General features: G+C 35.0%; 1 protein-coding gene across 3 annotated transcripts in view; it reads right to left on the bottom strand.

Annotated features, from left to right (window-relative positions):
• ADAMTS6 (ADAM metallopeptidase with thrombospondin type 1 motif 6) overlaps positions 1 to 21,166 on the bottom strand; it is a 150,793-nt gene that overhangs the window by 95,236 nt on the left and 34,391 nt on the right. For all 3 annotated transcript variants that reach the window (XR_003400093.1, XM_026865742.1, XM_026865743.1), the window contains exon 7: positions 288 to 331. Coding sequence is in view for 2 of the 3 variants with exons in the window: in XM_026865742.1 (XP_026721543.1) it covers positions 288 to 331 (44 nt within the window). In the remaining variant the exon portion in view is untranslated. The remainder of the gene's footprint in view (positions 1 to 287; positions 332 to 21,166) is intronic.

The raw sequence follows: 21,166 nt of genomic DNA, 5'->3' as shown, positions 1-21,166 counted from the left end.
AATAAACAGCAAGTTCTCTTCTACAAGAAGCTTGAGTCATCTGCTAGATTTTATCAGAACTACACCTGCCAGAGAAGAAATACACAGCAGCAGCTCACTTCATCTAAACTTCCAGCACTGCATCAAAGCCAAAACCCACCTAGGTTATTTTTTCTTGTTCATGTTTATAAAACTGCAAAATTTTGAAACCATAAACTTAAAAAGATCTAATCAGTCAATAAATCAATAGCTGAGTATAAAGCAAGGAAACCGCAAATAGAAGCTGAAATTTCTCTTTATAATCTTACCCAGTGTTCCACAAGGCTTGTTTTTGTAAGTGCAGATATCATATCTGTCGAGAAAAAAGTAGATGAAATATGTCAGAGAATCAAATTTGTAAGATACTTTTTATATTTATCACATATCTGTATCATAGTTCAAGCTGTCAGACCACAATCAGCTTAATTATGTGCAGCCAGCTGGTGTCGGCATTTTCTACACTCTGGTGTAAACCACAAGCTGCAGTACCCTCACAGCCGCTGGCCTCAGGCCAGTGGGACACCTGCCAGTAAGAAAAAAATGGTTAAAGTGGATATCTGTAAACACTGCTCCATAAAGCAGTCTTCCATGCTGTTACAAAGTTACAGGAGCCTATCTATAGACTGCTACCGATTCAAAACACTTAACTTTTAACTTTTTGAACGTAATTGGAATCCTCTTACAGTCTTACACTTACTCACTAAATCATACTAATTGTAGCTCCTACTATTTAAACTTTGATTCTAATTAAAAATTGTAACTCTCAATTATTACACCAACAATTTATAAAAAGAAAAAAATCTTACAAACTGCCATTATAGTTCCTTTCTTATTATTTTCCAATTATTATATGTCTTAAGAGTATACTAGAACAAACTAAAATGAAAAACATTTTTGTGAAAAATCTAAATAATGCCTTTAAAGGAAAATTTTTTATCATTTTACATACAATCCTTCAAATACAGAAGCTCAATGAGTTTTTGTGTAGCTAACATGTATCTGGAGCTGAAAATGAATGAAAATGTTTTCTGCAGCATAGCTAATAACAGCAGCAGTGGTCATGCAGCAGCCAATTCATTAATTACACTTTCATATTTTGAATGTGAAATCCTGTGATATGGCTAGTGATATGAGAACACTCCTACAAGGACTTACACTGATTTCCTTGCAGTATGTTTCAGAATTATTTCTATTCTTTTGAATGGTGAGGGAAAACAAATATGAAAAGATGCCATCTTTACACTTTAATTTTTAATCCAAATAGTTACTAATTTCAGGCCACCACAGATTTCTGTTAAAAATAACATAAGGAATGTTATCAGGTAGGAATCTGATCATTGAGACATAAACCTTTCAGTGCTTAAAGAGCTGAGGTCTGTCTGTAAGCCAGGTTCATGGACTCAGTAACAAAGCTTCAAATTTAGAACAAATCCAGCAAACTCTCTATGCATATAAACTGCTGTGACATGGAATTCCTGTGATTTTTTTTAAGGTACTGAGCGTGGAGCAGTTTGTTGGATTAAATTCTAATTTTGAACCCAAATCTCATCAAGGTGGTTCAAACTCTCCCATCCCAGATGCATGTAAAGCTCTCACTGATTTCCCATTTGCTGTTTGGAGAGAGGGAGGTAGTTAAATCAGCATTCTCATATAAAATGTAGTGGAATATAGTAAGGATTTGTATGTCACAAAGCTCTGAGATGACAAAAATACGCAAAGAAAAATTGTTACTATTTCCTGCCTTTTAGATATTTAAGGAAGCAAACTTCTTACTTCTGCATTTACAACAGATCCTGAACCAAATCCTGTTGAAATTCATGCAAAATTATTTCTCATAGAAAGCAGACAGGGCTCAGGCTTCCTTAGTGAGAAAACCCAAACTTGCTTGAATCCCTTAAAATGTAATCTAGAACTGAATACAATTAAGTCTGTGCAATACACAGGAAGTACTGGTCTTCTAATGTCTTTTAATATCCTATGCTAGTAGGAAAAAATCAATTAAAGGCATACATCCTTAGATACAATGGATGTTTAAGAAGAAAGCCAGTTCCACTGAGCTCAAGTAAAATAGTGTTGCTGATTTCAGCAGAGCTGAAAATCTGCCCTTACGACCTGAACCTGCTTACTGTCATACAGATATGAAATTAAAATTACCTTCAGTTCAGTTACACAAGGAACTGTGATAGGGGAGAATGGTATCAATTAAGTTCCTTGTTCCTGTTACATTTTTGAAAAACAAAGACCAAGGTATTCTTCTGTTTATGTTGGGTAGCAACATTATGCTTCATTATGCACAGGCTAGCATTTGTAAGAAAACATGATGACAATGAAAAATAATGAAACTAAGGAAAATAACATTTTATTTTTTCAGTACTCTAATTATTTTTGCAAGAACATACCCAGGTAGTAATATATTCAAAATATGGCTGCACTAAATATTCAAATTTTATCAGCAATTATTTCCTGTAAGGAGCATTCAGACACTCTTATGTCTGAACAGAAAACACCTCCAAGTTTTCAACGTCCAATGAATTCCTTTACCTATATTATCTTAAAGATTCGTTTATTTCACTTTTTTCCTTTCACATGGATGGTTTCTGCTTGTAGTTTGTTTGAAAGCTCTTAGCATTTTTATGTACCAAGCTGCTTGCTTCTCTATATAATTTAACCAACTCAGCCTAACCTGTCTTTTTTGGTTTTGACACCACTTCCTTTAACTTTACTTTGAATTTCCAAGGAATCCATTTAACCCACATATGTTGGGTTCCAAAATGAATAAGTCTACAGAGTCAACACTTGCCAGATAGTAGCTTCAAGCCAAGAAAACTCTGAAATGACAAATCATCCAAATTACCCATGAAATTAGTTAGGTCTAATTGTTATTTTAAAGAAAAAAACAACCAAACAAACAATTCACACGAAGGAACACAAAGAAAAAAAACCCTCAAAAACACAAAGGTGAAGATGGGTCATAGCTGTCACCAGGTTAAATATTTCAGGAGCCAAAGAAAGCCATAAGATAAATTCTCAAGACAACAATTATCTCAACCAAACACTAAAAATAGTAACAATGGTCAATGAGAGTTATACAAACATGTAGTATGTGAGATGAGAACGTATTTCCTTTTTGATTCACTGACAGAATGTGTAAGATGGCCACCACACAAAATCTGAATGTAAGAATACAGATATGCAGGTTGTAAAAAACATCAGGATGAGATGGCAGCCTTATCATTTTTGAGACAGCCAAGGAAATCCTTTGCCCAAGTTGGAACAGAAGATCATATGCCTCCTAAAAAAGTGAGTGCATATGTCCCTGAAATGTGAGCAGGCTGGGGAAGTTGAATGTGGAAAGAGATATGAGGCAAAATTGTTGATTACATGTTCATTCCCACCCTGGAAGAATCAGAAGTCATTGGATGTAGCAGATGGGGAAGAGGTCTGGGACTTCTAGGCACACCTTCAGGGCTGCTGAACAGCCACCTAAGACAGGTGAGAAATGCATGATGGATGTACAGCTGTCACTGACAACTGACTGACACATTAGTGAGAAGGAAACTGCAGAGGCAGAGTATTATCAGTTCAACAGGATGGTCAAGAATTGGAGTGGCAATAGCCTCCTGACATGCCATGAATCAAACTGGAAATGTTAATGTGCCCTCCAAGTGCACTTAAAAAGGAAAAATTTCAAGTCTTATTTGGCAGGATATTGAGCATGCCCTATGCTAAAATATACATCTGTACTACTGAATTAAAAAGTGAAAGGGAAGGCACTCCTGGACACTGAAATTCTATTATCTGTATTATCAAACTGTTTTAAAAGGCCGTTGAACTGTTAAACAAAAAAAATTCCTTGCACAGATTTGGCTCATGACAACAACTAATCTCAAAGAATTTCCAGAAGTTCAATAGATGTCCACACACAATTATGAAGAGGCAATACATACAAAGCTACTCTGTTCTGGAGATTCAGCTTATTAGGGTGGGCACAAGAAGTTCTGTGCCAGGGGTCCTCACTGCAAGAAAAAACTCACTGACGTGTTTACATAATTTGTTAGTGTAGATGTAAGCTATGGACTGTCTCTTGAAGAAGCCTCAGCTATTTACAACTCTGATTTGCAGAAAAACCCCTTTCCTTTGCAAATCTGATGAGTATTATGATCCTGATCATTTGAGTAGGATTCTTAAGTGAAATATATAATAAAGATGAGTTCTCTATAAATACTGTGAGCACTGTTCAATCTTGTCAGGTACGTTCTTAGCAGCTACAGCAAATCCCAGACACCTTGGAGGAAGACAGATATTTCTTTCCTACAATATACAGCTAGATGGGAGAATGAGAGAGCATTCCTCCTGATCCCTGCAACCTGTCACCTGGCAGGCCTAATGCATGTAATTCTGCAATCATGAAGTTCACACAGAGTTCTATGTAAGCAAGTATATTCCTGTATTAAGTAAACAAAAAAGAGACACACACAAATTCACAGGTTTGAAGGCTAGAAATCATTGTGATGAATCAATCATGCCTCCATGCATCCCTAGCATAAAAAGGTAAGTAATTTATTCTAGAAGCTACACAGGATAAAAAGCTGTTCCTTATAAGCTCTTCAGTCCTGCATTAAGAATTGTTTTCAGCATAGTTTGAGAACACCTGTATTAGGTTATCAAGTTCATCTGCCTCTCCCTCCACCACAGTCATCTGTGAGTCTTTGCAGGGATAAAACAACAGCACAGCCTGATACCTTCCCTGATAGAAGCCCCCAGCTCTGTGGTTTAGGGAACTTCAAAGGTAGAGATTGTATTTTAGTATTTAATTAATTTTTCTTCTAATATCTTTAGCATTTAGCTAATTCCTTTTGAATTTAAAAAAAAAAATTAAAAAATCACTGTTCATCTGGGGGGATATTGTTATGCCTTTATCAGCAAAGTTGAGTCCCTTTCTCCCAGCAGAGATCTCTTTCATGTTGAAGTAATTTCTAAAAATTTTTTCTTAAACCAGATGAAAAAACTGAACTCTGTCAGCATTGCATCACCACATCACAGCCTTTCTGCCATGTTCCTTTAAGCTGTAGAGCTTTTTAAACTTTCTGAATCATGTTTATTACAATTCCAAAAGTTGTTCGAATAGTAGTATTAACAGTAGTAGATAGAAAGGCAAAATGAATTACTACTTATTACATGTTAATGTGTATTTATACATTCAATGATAACATTGCCCTTTTCACCAGTCTGACTATGTGAAATGGCTCACTAAAGGAAAAGAGTCTCTACAGAGCACTGTCATTACTAGCTGTATGTCCACTGTGCCAGAAAAAAAGGACTATCTGCATCAAATTAACACTGAGATAGAAATATACCTGAAACAGGATTGGAAACCACACAGATATTAGCATTGGATATACTTTACATAATTTAACTAATCAACAAGAATAACCTGCAACATCTGTTTTCTTTAAGTGGGATCAATGAATAAAGCATGAAAACTCTTATTAGAAAAGCAAACTGTTCAAAATCAGTATGAAATGCAAGCTAATTAATTAAAAGCACATAAACTTATTCTAAAATTACCTGAAAGCTACCAATATGTCTGAGTAATATTTGAGATAGATGTTAACAGAAACAACTGAAGCTTTTGAAAGAATATTTCTTAATGAAAAAGAGTTTAGGAAACAAAAAATATAATCACAGCAAAATGCTGAGGAAAAACCTTCCAAGATGGCTGGAATATAAATGTAAAAAGTACATGAATAAGAAAATTCAGGCTAGACAAAATGGACAAACAGGTATGACTGGACATAAAGCTCTTCATAACTTTGGCACAGCTGAACACGTACTTCAAATATACAGTACTAGAGGATTTGTCGATTAATCCGCTTGAGAAGTTTGTCAGAAAACAAAGCCTAAGAACTGGTTCTGTCCTGACCAAAAGGAAACAGAGCTCACCATCACAAATTTTTAAGAGTTCATTTTTAGGGAAAATTTCCAAAAGCATTATCTATGAAAGGAAGGTTTTATTTTTCACTTGTTTTAAACCAAATTATATTTTTTGACACTTGCTTTTTATTATTGTAGGTTTCTACAATAAGCTAGCCAAATAAGGCCTGTCCTTTTTGTACACAATTGCCCAATGATAAACATATTAATTAGAATTTTATCTTTTTAACTTTTTATTCTTCATGTTATGCAATATGATTCATCTGTGCAGCCAATCAGGTATGTCTCATGTTTGAATAAGTGTTAAAAGACTTATAAAACCCCCTCTATTTGAAAAAAAAAAACCAAACAAAAAACAAACAAAAAAAAACAGTTAACCTAGTTCCAGCACCTAGAACTATAAACTTAAGTATTGCTGAATCAAACTGAAATCTCAGACTTCCCTTAAAGGGATCAAAAACCTCAAGGTATCTGACAATTCCAACCCCTATTTCTAAATTATGGAAAATAAAAAACATACCATATTCTTCTCCATACATATACTTGGCTAGGATTAAAAAGTGGTTATTTTGTGAATGCAGACAATGTCATTAATGCTAGTGAATTATGTGGAAAAATAAAACAAATACTAACTTTTGATCAGTTTTTACAAAAAGCTTTGTATCGCAATTATTCAATGGTTCATCACGCTTAAAATAATTTGGTCATTCATTAGATTTGCAGAGGTTACAAACAGCAATACTCTATAAAACTATCTTTTTTGATGTCTTTCTAAAAGCTTTACTACAGCACATCCTTAGCCTCACAGAAAGTGGCACACCGCAACAGCATTCTGCCTTAAAATAAAGTACACATCTTACTTGGTTTCTTCCTCAAAAACCTCAAACCAAGAAGAGCTACAAGGAAGGAAAAGCATAATATACATGTTACACATCACTCCAGAAATAGCTTTTTCTATTATTAGTTTTCCATGTCTTTAAAACTGCCATAGACAACCAAAGTCTGGCTCTCTACTGGATTTTCTTCTGATACTTAGCTTGGGTGGATAAAAGAAATTTTGAGTTACAGCTACAAAAACTATTACTGCTTTAACTTTCAGTTCTCCTGATTTATATGAAAAGAAATATTTTATATAACTGCACTGCAGATTAAACATTTTCATACTACTTTTTCTAAACTGCAAATGCAGTCAGAACAGTAAAAATAAACTCCATTCTGAAACAATTTTTTTAATGCTGTCATTTGTCTTCATCAATTTCGGCAACGTAACATTAGAATATCAGTTACAAATTTACCATCATCAGTAGTATTATCGGTGTACTTAGGACAGAGGTACAAAGCTGATTTTGAGATTATGATTTACTAAAAGATTCTCTCAGTGCAAATAACACCCCTGGAGCATCTCAAAAAATTTTCAACTAAAGTCATGAAAAATACACTGAGAAGTTTTTCTTCAACACTGTATTTGATGTGCCATGCAAGCATCTAGCAGAGCTATTGCAAAAGATACTAATTACATTTAGAAAGAGAACTTCATATCTGAATGTGAAATGACTGTTCTGTAAACAAAAGTAGGTCTAAAGACAAGATGAAGACCCTGAGATGGTTCTCAGCTTGAGACATACCTTAGGCCATGATATACCATTTCAAATCACTGATAAAATTCATCATACCAAAAATCAGAGGACTAGCTTTAAATTCTTGTTATTTTGAGGAACTAATACCTTCAGGCTTTTTAGTCACCTGCTTTCTAAGAGTATCTGTGTTATGTACATTTTTAGCACTTTTCAGGGTTTATTCTACAGCTATCAAGATTAATGTAAGCCATGAACCTCATATAGAAACATGTCCTGCCCAGCTATAGCAATGAGAGAATAAAGTACTAGAAAATACAGAATTACAAGTGCTACAAACTGTTACATCACTATCTAGTTCAGTATCCAAGAGACACCTACAGAAGCATAAAAGAACAGTCAGTATTCTGCTAGTATAAAAAACCCCTCAAACAGCATCAAAACTGATGACTAGTTCAGATATAACACATCACAGAGCAATCCTTACTCCTGAAAAAAGTTCTATTAAGTGGATTAAAATTAGTTAGCATAAAAATACAAGTAACTCCTTGCTGTCTGCTGACATACTGTTAATGTAATTTGAAACTGGAAAGGACAGAATACTTCCCTTCCCTACATTAGTCTTCTAATCAGAACCTTTCTGTAGGCCATAGACTACAAAGTAAGAAAGTATTAGCTCAACTACAGTGTCATGAAGGAAAGTGAACACTGCACAAACTCATTAGACTATTTTAGTTGACAATGTAGAGTCTAGGATTACTCTAGAGACAGCTTCATAAGCAAACTTCAGCACTGAAGAAACAGCCAGGCACTTATGGTTCCTAGAGTTGGTCCTTCCAGGGCTTGGACTAGCAATGTCACTTCGCTCTCTGCTCTGCCTTGATTTCTCCATTATTAGATGTTATCTCTTCCTTTTTTCTATTCTGTATCCAACATGTAGAGGCTTGCTGCTTTAACTCATTCCTCCCTCTGCCATGTGACCACAGCAGAGTTCTCTCTCCACAGCTTTAAGATTACCAGAGATTGACTGATGGCTCAAGATGTCATCAACTACCTTACACAAATAGGCCTACCCTACTATAAACATAATTTTGAGGAATATCCACACAGCAGTCATAGCATCAACAGGCTCAGCCTAGGGAACCTAGCCAAATATCTATCTTGCTTCTTCCCATTTTTACACCCTGCACCACCCACCTGAGTGACATGACTTCACTACCATTCAGAGACAATGGAGAGATTCAGCATTTGCACTATCACCAGAACATAGGTAATACTTGCTGTGTTCTGTTCCTCAAAAGTGATTCCATAGTTTTACTGCATTCTCAGTACTGAGCCAAAATTTAGAAGGAGTTACATGGATGTAATTAGTTGGTCTAGAGAACAGAACAGAACTTTCTGTGTATCTACTCCAAGTACACTGCTAATAATTTTTCTATCAGTGCATTCGTAAAAAGTCTGGCAACTAATACATAAAGCCTTTGTTCAAAGGACATTCACTCAGAGCAGCTCAAGCAGCTTGTAGAGCAATGCTTTTTAGAGTGTGCTAATGTAACAAAGTCTGGGAAAAAGGAAGACTAGCAAAACTAATTACATAGACGTGGTTGGGGGCATCCTGCCACACAGCAGAAAATATTATGTTAAACCATTTATAGGAAGCCACTAGTCTAGACCTTTGGCAGGAGGGAAACACAGCTAGCAGCTATGATTACTAACCAAGTTTTAGTTCTGCTGTAATGAGATAAATTACAGCAAGAACATATTGCAAATATATTTATAAGTTTTGCTGTGGATATGGCCCTTCTTCCTTTGCTAACTTTCTGAGTATCATAAATGATTACTTTACAAGTCTCTCAGAAGATCACACACAACTTTATATGCAAAATGTCCAGTTTATCTGCCCTTACTCAAACTATATATGGGATAAACAGCTTGATGCCTGAGGTAGGTCATAAACAGTAGCAGTTCATTAGGAATGACAGGCCACACTTGGTACAAAAATAAGAGCATAAGAATTGCAACATGGGCCAGACCAAAGATTCCACTATCTCAGTACCCTGCCTTTACAACAGTCTAAGAGAATGTCCAAGACAGAATAACACCAGTGCAACCAGTGTCCTAACTTCAACTATTTTCAGCTCAGACTTGAGACAGATGTGCTTCTGAGTATTTAGTAACTCTCAATGCATTGTTCTTCTGTGAACTTGCCTTGTCGACCCTTTAACCTATGCATATGTCCAGCTTCCGTAAAGTTACTTGCCAAGGAGTTTCAATATCAGCTAACTCTTCCATAAAGATCTGCCTCCCCTCTCCTGTTTTGTGCCTTTCTTCTGTGAAGTTTACCAGGCAGCCTCTAGCTCTTGTACTGAAAGATGCAATGAATGATTATTTCTTATTTATGCCCTCCAAATAATCTGTAACTTTGTAGATCACTATAACATCCTCCCAAATTTGACTTTTCCAAAATTTGACTTCTCCAAGTAAGAGAGCCCTCAATTTAGTCATTCCTCGTAAAGTTCTGAGATAAGGCATATCATGTCCAGTTATGTCAATGGCATAATAAGGTTCTTTATTCTTTTCCCAATAATTGTTAATACTTAACTTGCTGGATTAACAACATGTATTTTACATGTAGCCCACATCTTTTCAGTAAAATCATAGTATTATCAAAGAATAGAATCAAGAGGAAAGAGCAGCAATTATTTTTCTGTTAATTCTGCTTGATGTTTTTACAGAATTTCTGAGAAAAAGATTGTAACACTTAAGCATGTAGTTACAACTTATTTTTTCTGAACATGATGGCAACAATATGCCCTGTATTTGGGCCCAATTAAAATATCACAAAGTATTTGATAATCACAGAAATGTATTTACACAGAGAGCTAAATTTCAGTAGCTTAATGTGGTAATTAAAAGCTCCAGTCAATGGAATAAAATCAATTTGCTGAATTCATTTTAAGGTCAAAAAGAAAGACAATCAAATGGAATTTCTGTTTTAACAGCAAACTCAAAACAATGTATTTCGCAAGTTTGGTGTTTCTATAAGCACACTATAGTAAAGGATTTCTCCTCTTCAAGAAATGACAGCAACTGTTTAAAAAACAATACAAGGCCAATCAGGTGCTGCACATCCATGGTAGTTCTGTAGATGACATGCATAAACTCCATTAAACAGGCTACTGCTGTGTTCTACAGCTAACAGATTTTGAAGCTAGAGAATTTATAGATTGCCTGTGAACAGAGAGGAAGAAAAATGAAGAGTGACAGAATGAAATGGCAGCAGAAACAATGACTGTTGTTAACAAAGGTAAATTTAAAAGAAGTGAACTGAGAATAAGTCTAATAAGAAGGGCAGTATGACCGAGATCTTGTCCAAGTTTTTGAGAGCACATTTACCCAATGGTCCTGTCATGTTGAGACCAAAAGGAACTTAACTTGGTTGTTTGGGGTTTTTGGGCAAATTAAATACCTCCAGACTGAGCTCTGAAGTCTGTCTGTATCAAAAAGTGGAATCCACACACCCAATTGAGAATTGCACATAAATTTTTGTTTCATCTTTTTCTCTATACAATACACAGAAGAAATAAATATTTGCTCTATTCAAGGCAAAAAAATGTCTGTGTGGCATATATTATAATTTTCTGTCTAGCTTGTTTTTTTACAAATCATGTTAATGACAACAACAACTAACTGTTGTGAATAAATGGGTAAATACCATGAGACTATTAACTATTAACAGTGGATCTTCCCAAACCACATTACTCTTAGTGTATACAAGCTAAGATTAGTCAACACTGTCTATCCAGACTGTCTGCACACATACATACTTAGTTCCCCACACCTTAAACAATGTATGAGTGGAGCAGGTGCAATTTGTTTTAGTACTTCTGCTAATAAAGAATCACAGAAGACTCAGTACTGGCTGTGAAAGAAAGTGGGCTGCAGAAACAGTGATCCATCTTGCAAAGGGATGCACCTGTCAGACTCCTTTCCCTGCATATGAATTCTTCAAACTATGCTATTAATTCCATAATAAAACTACTTGATTGTCAAAAGGAATTCCTCACTGATTCCTCAGTTTTAACCTTCCCTAGATTATTTAAGTCTTAATATTGTAAACTAGTCTTTCAAAGCTAACCTATCTCAAAGTGGGAAAATAAATTCCTCTTCAATACTTCTATTAAGACCACTAAGCATTTACCCACTTTTTTAAAGACTTGCAGTTTTATTTCCAAACTAGTTTAGTGTCCGCTACAAATGTTATAAGAATAATTCCATTATTTTTTGGATCGACTACTCCTTTATATTAAGAGTCATCTGAACATACGGTTGTGGGGTTTTTTAACTACATAACAAGTATTGGCACGACACTATTAAAATAATTATTTTCTCAAGTCTTACAAAATTTTAAATGCTGAGCAGAAATTCTGACTGGCTATAAGAAGAAACTTTTTCCCCACGAGGGCAGTGAGACATTAAAATGGGTTGCCTAAACAGATTTTGCAAGAACTGACTGGATAAAGCTGTGTGCAACCTGGTTTGATCTCATAGCTTACACTGCTTAGAGGAGGACATTGGACTGAATACCTTCAGAGGTCCCTTCCAACCTGAATCCCATAGATTCTAAGTGGGTGCTACCCAAAAATCTTCAAAATGTTTGTTTAATAATCACAGAATGATAAAAATGACATTTTAATATAACTCTTTAGACTATTAAATAAAAAAGCAAGTAAATTACATACTCAAAATGGAAGCTTCATTACAGCCATAGCTATCGCAGTCTAATTATTTTACCAACATAGAAGATAGGGGAAAGAAAGTCTCCCTCCCCATCCTACTCTGAGCTGGAACAGTCCTACATCTTACTAACTATACATGAAACCTTGTGAACCACATTCCCCAATTAGTTGACTGGTAAGTTTTAAACACCTGACATTGTCCTGTAAAACACGTTCTCTTCTGCAATGACAACACAACTGCCTAAAAACGTAACTGTAAGAAATTCAAGAAGTTCAAGCTGAAAAAAAAAAAAAAGCATGCCTTCTTTTTTTCCAGTTCAGTAAGCTTTGGCAATTAATGTAGTTAATCCATTATAAATAAATGCAAGTACCGTAAGATCTGCACACAAGAAAAAGTTAACATCCAATAAAACATTTCTCTCCAGTGTGGCTGAAGAATAGAGAAAATTTCATTGTTTTACAATCACCAAATTCTTATTACTTTGATCTATAAAAAGTTAGTGAATCAAAACACTTCCATCCATATTATACATAAGCAAAGCTACAAAGATGATGGAAAATCCCTTTTTACAAGGTACAAGTTACTCCTGGAGAGATTCCCATCATACATACAATAAAAATTTTTCGCAATGAAATCAGCCACTGGAATAATCTTCCCAGGGAAGTGATGGATTCCCCAACACTGGACACTAAGAGCTGGCTGGACAGGGTGCTAGGCTATCTTATCTAGATTATGCCAAGAAAGGTAGGACCAGATGGTCCTTGAGGCCCCTTCCAAACTGGTTTCTGTGATTCTATGATCAATATAGATGTTTAATGAGGGAAGGATGCTTGGAAAGACATTGGATAACATGCAGAAAATACCAATATTTCACTTTTTTCTCAATATTATTGTTAACTGTAATTTCTCTTGTGCAAAATAGTCTGGCTCTTAATTTGTTCAGTTTTAGTTACTGTTTCTATTAATGTTAAGTGTGACTTTATTCAATAAATACAAGTAATTTACAAATGTAAATACTTGAATCAAATTCCTACTTATGTTTGGAAGAACTTGTGAAAGCCTAAAGCAAAAAATATGAACTAAAATATTACTTTTCATTAGTTAAAAATGTAAAAATATGAAGATGAATAAAAGTATTTAAGTACTAGGGCTACTTAACAGAATGTGCAGAAGTAGATTTTCATTCTAGTAAGGCACAGAGAGAGATCAAACTGAGCAGTGCAAAGACTACAAAGAAGAGCCATGCATGTCAGTGAAGTTACTACTCATAGCATAGTGCCATACTATTTAGAATCCCACTTTTTAAAAGGGTCACGTACAGGAACAAAGTTATTTGGATTGCCAAATAATCCATTTAACTGACTCAAGACATAACCAAAAATAGAATTGCAAAACATCACAATTCTCCTGACCAACTGCATCTCTTACTACTGCTATTGTTTGCTCCTAATTTTTTTAACCACTAAATAATTAAAAGTTTTAGCCAAAATATGACTAAAATGGAATAGCCTCAAAACCAATCTTGGTCAAAGATCCATAAACACTTTCATGGCTTAACAGATTGCAGTTCACACATCCGAAAAATTCCTTGGTTTTGCTAGTGTTTGGAGTACAATTTCTTGTTCTTCAGTGTTTCCAAACATACTGTCAGAATTGCATAATGTATTTCACTCCACTTTGACAGGTGTTTGAAAGAGTTCATAGGGTAGACATTTCTTCTGACAGAATCTGGATAATTCATATTTGTCAGCATGACTTACGACCTTGCAATTTTTAAGAAGGACTAACTGTCCTAAAATTACAATATGAGAAAATAGCTTTCATTACAGCTGAATTAATGTGCAAGCTAAATATATGCCCATACCTCTTCCTCCCTATTCAGTCGCTTAGCACTCTCTTCTTCAAACTGCTAAGAGTAATAAATGAGAGATTTGCCACGGGTCTGGCTGAAGCAAAGTGAAAGCCATCCAAATGCAATGAAGACTGCCTCAATGCTATTCAAAGAACCATCTTGAAGGTCTGGAAAAGAATCATTCTCATCTCAAAGCTGAATGTGATCAGCTCCATAAAATACCAAGTTCCACAGTTTTTGGAACATGACTGAAAAAAACGTTTAAAAATTCTAGAATAATGATAATACTGCATTTAATAATGAACACCTGATGCCCTTACATAACAATACAAATACCTAGAGCAAAGCTTTGACTCCAACAGCAGCATTAGATAGTAATAAAGCATCATCCATTCAGCCACTCAGTACAAAACTAATTTTAAATCAGGTTTGTTAAATGGCCAGGAAAGAAATAAGGAATTCTGGCAGTTTCTATCCTTCTGCTTCTGACATTAAAGCATCTTTTCCTTCAAGTTCACAACTGCATAACTCAGAGCTTATTGACAATGAAAGATTAGTTGAGTCAGCTAATGAGTGACAGAACAGGACTAAGCTAACTGGCAGTATCTTACTGGTACTTCATAGTAAGTTGCTTTTATGTCTAAACTATTACACAGACTCTTATATTTCCCTGGCATCAGGAGTCTTCCCACAAAAATCATGTAAGTCAACATGCTTTTAAAACACCAAAACATATAAACTCTAAGTCATTTAAGAACTACATCTCAACTTTGGAAAGAACCTAAACACCTAAATACTTTAGCTATATGATCTGAATATTCTTCCTTCTACACATACTAAGGCCAGTATTTGACATTCCAAGTAGTCTTATACAGAATCTAAAGCCATTACTAAAAGAGTTCTTAAGTTTAGTCATTCTTGAATAAGTAACTAGCAAGATTACACAAATTCCAGACTACCAAAATTACATCTCACTGCAAAACAGAAAAAACTTACTGCAATATCTCAGAATCTTCTAAATGACAATAGATCAGAAGTTATCTCAAGTTTTTGCAAAACATTTCTTGAACTTCTGATTTTTTTGGCAGAATTCAAAACAAGAAAAAAATCAGAGTAGTATTTGATTTGAAACAATACAATATTTCGGGTTTTTTAGTTTCTACATTTTTAAGTATTCTTAATTGAATCTGTTATTTATAACAACTAATCATAACTTGGTTTTACAAGGGAAATAAGTCTCCCAATTTTATCCACAGATCAAGTTCGGTACCTGTAATGCCAGACCAAGTATTTTCCTAACACCTCTCCAAAACTGATACCAGACTTAGGTATAAAAGATCATTAATATGTTTACACAGTCTGATGCCAGTCACACTAACAGCTTTCATCATGTAGACATATATCATCTTCTACATGGAGAAACACTAACAATAAAGTTCAAGCTACCCTCAATTTCAAATTATGAAAAGAAGTCACAATAATTGCTCATTAACCTAAAAATATACTGATAAATGCACATGTGTAGAAGAACCCTTTTTCTGCATTATCCAGAACACAGTGTATCTTCCTAGAAAGCTGCATGCCCCACGGACAAAGACTCAAGACTGCAGAGTAGCAGTAAACTGTCAAAACTCTGAATGCTCATGTAGGCATCAATTTTTAAATATTATGGGCTTAAACTGTAGGGGCATCTTCAAGGATAATCCATTGGACCAGTAAGAAAAAGAGCAAGTAATTGACTATTATCTATTTCAAGTCACAAGAAGACTCCTTGAGTTGTTTAGGAGAGAGGAAGAAAACAAGCAATTTTCTTCTAGAGAAAAAAAAAATCTAGAAATATAAAAGTCTAGAAATAGAAAACAAACAAAAAAACCTAGAGAAAGGTAGGCCTTCTACCATCCAACCTGGGGAACAACAGAAGTTGTGACTGGTAGTGCATTAAAAAAGCATTAAAGCAGCAATGGACACAAAACAATGATTCTGCTTTTAAAGTCAGTACAGAAAGGAATTTTATTCTGGGAGCATCTGTGCTCATCACCACATCACAGATCATGGATCACTAACCCTGATGGCATTGATAACTGATGGCTTTTAATAAGCCAGCTCTGGGTTGCTGGTTGAGAATGTATCACAGGTAACAGGACCAAAGTGCCATAAAACATCTCAGGAATACATTTCAGTTGTAAATTGCATTCTGCTTGGGAGGCTGAAGAGGATTTACCTTTTGATTTTACCAGATCACAAGGAAAAGGAAAAAAAAAATCACTTCTACTCTTAAAGAGTAAAACAAAATGCAGGAGGAATAGCAGAAGATGCCTGTTCAGCATAAGTTAGCATTCTTTTCTGTTTTTAGGACGCTCTCACTTAATACTGTAAAAAGCTTAAGATGGACTTCCCTGTTTTTTCTGTCTTCTCAAAAAATAAAAAAAAGAAAAAAATACTTAGGTGTGTCAAATAACGCCACTTCAAATCCATATCATAAAATGGAATGACCTGCATTACAAGAAAGGCAGATTTCAAAACCTGGTTCTTATTTCCATCTGTCACTAGCTAAATTCTGTTTCCTGTGGAAACTAGAGAAGAGATATGAAGGTGGTATGGATATTCTTTTTCAATGACAAGGCTGCAAAAAACCAGAACAGGACTACCCTAACATGCTATATAAAAGGCTAAAAGAAAAAGTACATGGTGTACAAATCTATGAATCACATAAGAGCTCAGTTTCTCCAGCATAAGTAGTAAGAATAATGGAAAAGGTAGTGAAGCCCTATTTCCCTTATTGCCATGGGTTCGGGGAAAACAGAGATGCATAGCATCACATGGACAACAGTACCAACAGTCAAAATTTTAAGATTAACTATATATGACCCAAGCATACTGGCAGTAAAATTCAATTTTCAAATTAATTTCCATAACATACACATGATGAGCATATATTTAAAGACTACTTTACAGTTAAATATAGTAGTTTACTGGTGATTTGCATTTATGTCTGTAGCAACAGAATAAGACCTTCAAGCAATAAGCCATGGCAAGACATCCTCGTTTTATGCTGAGCACAGAGTATCAGCACAGTTGCATGCCTCAAAGTCTCACCTTTACTGAAAGGTAACTGATTGCTAAGTTTTACACAGGAAATTTTCATCTTAGTACAAAAACAACTCTATTGAAGTGATAAGATTTAGATTTGACAATCAGGTCCTGTTAGGTGCAAGTTGGGGAGAGGAAGGTAGAGAAATGTACGTACAGGAGGGGTGTTGCTAACACACACAGCTCCAAGAGAAAGCTGTTATATAGCAGCAGTAATAGCCAATAACAATCAATAAGCAAAAATGTAGTAATTTAACAGAAGTTTTGTCAGAATATGACAACTGATATTCTTGTTCTAATGAGCAAAAGCAGTCAGGATCAATTCTATATTATATTTAAAAAAGGAAACCTTAAAAACAGATGACCTAGGCACCTTGGTGACTCAGAGGGAAGAGTGCCATCTACTGAGTCAGTAATTTCATTATAATAAAACTAACAAATCACATTATTTGTCATGAAACAGAAAGGGAAGCTTTAAGTGATATTTAAAAATTTTTCTACCTCCTACTGAAAATCTAAAGCTTTTAAATTTTGAAATGTTACTGCAATTTATATGGTAGTGATTCTATGTTTCTATACAAGTGAGCCAGTGTTTTAGACAAATCAATACTTATGCCTAAAATATTTCTGAAAGGCTTCTGATGCCTCTAAGTAATTTAAAAGCTTTAGTTTCCAGAAGGAAAATGTAACTTTCTGAATATTCTGCCTCTTTAAAATCCCTCATAGCTGGACACAGAAACATGAAGATGCTCAAAATTACATATCAAATTAAATCTGGAAAATTAGACCTTTATTCCTTTTCTTTTCTTCTTCTTTTTAAAAGATTCTGGCATATGGGTTTAACTGTGTTGGAGGACAAAGTATTAAAGAAAAACATGAAGAACCAGTTACAGAAGATATTCTTAATTAATTTGTGTTAAACTTGTTGATAATCAACCTGTAACACAGGAAAGCATACCTGAAAAATTAACTACTTCTAGAAATACACAGTGGTCAAAGAAAAATATATAACCCTTAAGTTTTCTCTGTGTCCTATTCTTTGACAGATCCAGAACATTATTTAACTACCAATTCCAAATTCTTTAATTTAAATTGTAGAACACAAGTGAGTAGTTCTGGGTGTTTGTGAATCAATTGCTGCCGTGCCCTTTATACATTTGCATAGTGTACAATACACACATGAAATCTAGTCAGTGAAAATTGTTAAAATTATTAGAAATGAAGCATAACTAGCAATGTCAATGTCTCTTTGAAAGGCATGGGTGTATCTTAAATTTTGGGTTAGATTTACTCTCAAAAACTACCTCCTCTTCAAAAAATACTCATTAATACACAAAAGCTATTTCAGTGAAGAGATTAATTAAAACAGAAAATCATGCTACCATGCAAGCTCTAAAAAAAATTATCTCTTCCTCCATGATGTTTGTAAAGGCAATATTTACAAGGAGTGAATTGATACTACATTTCCTATTTTGAAACATTTCAGAATACATACAGAAAATGTGATTTTGTCACTAAGTGCCCCGATCTGCTACACCACACAAAAATCAAACCTTTATTGCCACACAGTACTCAGCAGTGAACAAGCAATACAGGGGAAAAAAACTACAAAATGGGATAGAAACTCGGTCATAATTTTGATTCTGCAAGTTTCTGGACATTAAAAAATAGCTCTTCCATACGAACAGTCCTTCCTTGTAGACAGTTTGCCTTGCGCAAAGAACTCACATTAGAGTAATTGGAGCATCTGAACAAACAGCTACATATGGAGCTTAGATACTAGTACCTCTGACATAAGCTATTGCTTACCAAAGTCTTCTGTCAGAATTGACAATTTTAACTACTGCACATTTGACAATCACAAACTTTCTTATTTGCCAGTAGCCTCTCTGAAAATAAGAAACACTTAAAAACCACTTAAAATAAAAAACCTTCCACACTGGCAATTTAAAAAGCAGACATAGTGCTTAACCCTAAGTGGCTTTCATCAGCTTCAAAGGAGGTGGAAAAGTTGAAAAATTTTACAAAACAGCATGGTATTGAGATCCCTTATTTTTAACAGCTTGGCTAGGAAATTTTCACATAATTACTAAAAATATAGTATATTTAAACAATAGAAAACTACTGGAACCCCTGCAGAATTTAAAAAACTGTGTGAAAGCTATTACAGTACTTCCATAGCATTCCCCTTCCAGTCCTTCAGCACTCTCACTAAATTTTTCAACCAAATAGCTCAGCCTCACTTTTGTTTTACTTAATGGGAAAACACATTCAAATACATACAGATGACAGTTTACTCAAGTGTAATCAACATCAGTTTTATGATGGTTATTTAAAAGAAAAAAAAAAGGGGGGGGTGGGGTGCAGTGTGTAAAATAAAAGCAACTTTGTTGCCAAAAATTTCATCTGACCTTGTTTCTGAAGTTTCCTCCAAATGACTGTAATTGAAAATATGAAGCAATCATGAGCTGGCAGTCTTGGATTTGACCCCACCACATGTAACAGGAAATTGCTTGGTAACTATTTGGGAAAAATAGATGCGTGGAGTAGGAGATCATCAAGATTTTGAGAGCAACTATAAAATTATGTCTCATATAGTGTTCAGAGAACCTATATTACTGAAAAACAATAATTTCTCAAGCTTGGTTTCAGCATATAAAACTGACATAATTCTTAAGAACAACACATGCTAGGGCAGCCTTAAGGGCAAAATGACAATAGAAAAAAAGTAAGATATTTTGGTGCACTACATAGATTATGTCACTTACCAGCAGATTTAAGTAGTTCAAGATATCTTGTCCAAATGCACATTTTCATAAAAATCACACAACCAATACAATTATGGACTTTTTTGCCATAGTATTGACAGACAATTATGGACTTTTTTGCCATAGTATTGACAGACAACCATTCTTTCTCTTCTTGCTCTGCTCTGACATGGTATGACTTCCCCCCCCTCCACACACACTCATGCTCATACTCATCCACACCATTTTCTCTCATCTTCAAAACCCAGGTTGTGTAGACACTTAGGAAGCAGAACGAAAAATGGGAATTCATGGTGTATCAATATAAATTCTGATGCACAGTAGATATCAGTATTAAGTTTGCTTCTTGTTGTGCTGTCAATACACGTTGCTTTTGTTACAGAGAACTTCGGGACAGCATTAAGTTCCTGGAGACTATTCCCGGGATCCAGGGCACAACTCCACCCATGGCTGCATCCATCCTAATTAATCCCAAGCAATCATCCAGTGTTCATAGTGAACACTGATGCCTGTACCAAAGATGTCAGACATGGAAACAATTTTCAACAAAGCTACCACAGCAAACAAGGCTTTCCTTAGCAGGCCATTATTCATTTGGAACTTTTACTAAACTGCTGCTACTCCAGATCTTTCAGCTATAAAGGCAAGCAGCAGTGAAGCAGTTAGTTTGCTTGGTTTTAATAAGTTTAGCAATATACAGGTGAAACTCTTTATACCAATTTAAAAAATAGCTAGCAGGCTAGGATAAGGGAAGTTTGACCTACTGCAAGATGGTCTATCTCATCTTAAGGGAATTAAGGAGGAGACAGCCTGCTGTTTATGAATGGAGAGATCTTAGACATACCACACAGATATACCAAAGGCAAAAATTGTGTAACTGGAGTGGTTTGAGTACCTATATGTAGGTACTTATGTAAACAGGCCACGCAAGAATAATTAGCTAGACCTGTCAGTTTCAAATTATATTACTGGGATTTGAACACAGCAAATCAAGCACTCTGATAATAATTAAATTAGAAAAAGGCAGATTATGTTTGAAAGGTACACAGAAGCACTGCACACTTTTTACACCACATACAGTTGCTTAAGCTGCTTTAAAAGATACTATGGAACTCCAAACAATTCAGTTTGCCAGGTAGAGAAATGCAAGCTAACCGAAAAAAAAAAAGCCAACAAAAAAAAAAAAAAAA

Source organism: Athene cunicularia, assembly GCF_003259725.1.
Source record: "Athene cunicularia isolate RWA chromosome Z unlocalized genomic scaffold, athCun1 chrZ_part1, whole genome shotgun sequence".
NCBI lineage: Eukaryota > Metazoa > Chordata > Aves > Strigiformes > Strigidae > Athene > Athene cunicularia.
Note: the sequence above shows the minus strand (reverse complement) of the source record. Positions and strands in the feature narration are given on the sequence as shown.